This window comes from Borostomias antarcticus (genome assembly GCF_949987555.1).
Source record: "Borostomias antarcticus genome assembly, chromosome: 20".
NCBI classification, from domain to species: domain Eukaryota; kingdom Metazoa; phylum Chordata; class Actinopteri; order Stomiiformes; family Stomiidae; genus Borostomias; species Borostomias antarcticus.
The window spans coordinates 1154278-1156777 of record NC_140253.1 but is presented as its reverse complement, the minus strand read 5'-3'; the positions used below and the strand labels follow the sequence as shown (position 1 = coordinate 1156777).

The 2500-nt window shown below is 49.4% G+C and overlaps 1 protein-coding gene across 1 annotated transcript in view; it reads right to left on the bottom strand.

Annotated features, from left to right (window-relative positions):
* Nucleotides 1-1264: 1264 nt before the first annotated feature.
* The window catches only part of LOC311322340 (E3 ubiquitin-protein ligase TRIM58-like), a gene marked incomplete at both ends in the record, with an annotated part of 7995 nt that continues 6759 nt past the window's right edge, over nucleotides 1265-2500 (bottom strand). Inside the window, one exon of the mRNA XM_084454408.1 lies at nucleotides 1265-1636. Coding sequence (XP_084310534.1) covers nucleotides 1265-1636 — 372 coding nt within the window. The remainder of the gene's footprint in view (nucleotides 1637-2500) is intronic.

Genomic DNA, 2500 nt, shown 5'->3' with positions numbered 1-2500 from the left:
TACAAGGCGCGTCTGGGTCAGCTGGCTCTGCGCGATCAGGATTGGTCGATGATGGACAGACGAGGTGATGGACACAGACGAGGTGATGGACACAGACGAGGTGATGGACACAGACGAGGTGATGGACACAGACGAGGGGATGGACACAGACGAGGTGATGGACACAGACGAGGGGATGGACACAGACGAGGTGATGGACAGATGGTGATTGACACAGACGAGGTGATGGACACAGACGAGGTGATGGACACAGACGAGGTGATGGACACAGACGAGACAACTTCCGTGACAGTCCGACCACCGACTAGTCTACATTTATTCCTCACAATCACGGGGAAATACACAGCAGTGTTGTTGCATATACTGCTATAGGCTTCCTTAACAATGTCCTCAATGCAGTCTTCATTGTTTGACCACTTCATTTTTTATTGATTTCACAAACGGTATAAATTAAAGACGGTCACTCCACCAGACAATTCATGGTCATCACAGATGAATCGAGCAATTCCATTTTATGAGCAGCAATGATAGAATTGTAGGTTCATTCCTTTATACATATCATAATCTAAATGTGGATGTCTGAAAATGTTTACTTTTAAATAAAATATCATAGATCTAATTTATTTATTTATAATCATGAGCCTGAGCATGGAACGAGCTGATGCCACCCCATGCAATACTGAGAACGTCCACCAGGTGTCAGCCTGCACCAGTCTAGTTAGAGTCAGGAGCGTCAACGCAGATTATAGGCTGGTTCCTACTCAGACTCCATGCCTGGAGACATGTTGTGAGTAGGCCTATAGGCTACACTAACCTTTCCAGAACCTCCGTCTGTGTGTCAAATATGTCTGTAGAGGCTGAAAACAGGCTGATAGTTAAAGATTTATCTCTCACCGATCAAAACCCACCCTCGGCCTGCCTAAGAGATCAACTCCAGGTGGGTGATCACCCTGTCCGTCTTCCACACGGGACCCTAAAGGTGTCCGCACACCGCCCCAACCAACGCCAACCAACATTCTAAAGTTGGCAGTTGTTGTTAGAATGTTGGAAGTGCAAAATCCATCCAACCGACGCCAACTGTCACCATGGCACACCAATCCAACGTTGGAGTTGGTAGGCGGTGGTTGGGGCGGCCAGAGACCCCAGGGCGTGGCGGGCAGGGTTAGGGTGGGCGCGCGCAGCACACGAGCGTTGCTCCAGACGACCTGTGCAAGGGGAGGAGTCACCATCTCAGACTGCGGGTGACGCGTCCTCGATCGTGGCCTCAGTCCGGGACGGCGACGGGACAGATGACGAGCGGCGCCTCGTTGCAGCCCGACTTGTTGGTGCAGGGAGAGAAGAACGGGTGGATGATGTCCGAGAAGCGGGCGGCGAACGTGTAGATCAGCGCCTTGGCCTCCACGTCGTAGAAGGACAGCTGTCCCTTGTCGTAGTCCAAGTAGACGCCCACCCGGCTGGGGCTCCGCCCCCCGAGGCCCAGCGCCGTGGACGGCTCCGTGCGGAACGCGTAGTCCGTGCCGTCCCTCAGCGACAGGAACCAGTAGCCGTGGGCGGGGCTCACGGTGATCTTCCCCTTCCTGTTGATGGAGCGGCTGGCCACGCCTAGGTCCCAGTCCGACTTCCCGCCCACCTCCACCTGGATGAGTGGATGGATGAATAGATGGATGCATGCATGAATGGATGGATGGATGGATGGATGCATGAATGGATGGATGTATGGCTGGATGAATGGACTGATGGATGAATGAATAGATGGATGCATCAATGGATGGATGTATGGCTGGATGAATGAATGAATGAATGAATGAATGAATGAATGAATGAATGAATGAATGAATGAATGGATGAATGGATGGCTGGATGAATGGATGAATGAATTAATTAATGGATGAATGGATGCATGAATTAATTAATTAATTAATTAATTAATGGATGGCTGGATGAATGGATGAATGGATGAATGGATGAATGAATGGATGGCTGGATGAATGGATGGATGAATGACAGATTGTGTGAATGAATGGATGGACGTATGGCTGGATGAATGGATGGATTAATACTTTATTACTCCCAGAAGGGAGACGGATCGTGTGAATAAACGGCGGTCAGCTCATTGAGGTCAGTTTGGAGAGCCCTGCGTTAGACTTCTAGATCCAGACCAAGACCCTACAGAGTCACGTTGAATCTACATTCACACTCACGCACACACAGACACACACCAGTGTTTGCCATATCTCTCCTATGATGTTTTTAGCCTCTCTTACTCTGAAAATGTAATTTAATGTAATGTATTGCTTTATAAACGTTCTTAGCCGGTAGACAAACATACTCCAGGAGCTTGCTCGATCGCCTTGTTGAGAGGGGTCAGGGAAGAATTTTTACAGCTCACTTATCTGGCCCCCGGGTGATTACTGTTTTTTTGCTTCCCTCTGGAATATGTAGAGAGTGGGTCGTCTGCCCACCTCCCTTGTTCTCTGTAAAGCGCATTGTGTTGCCTCTG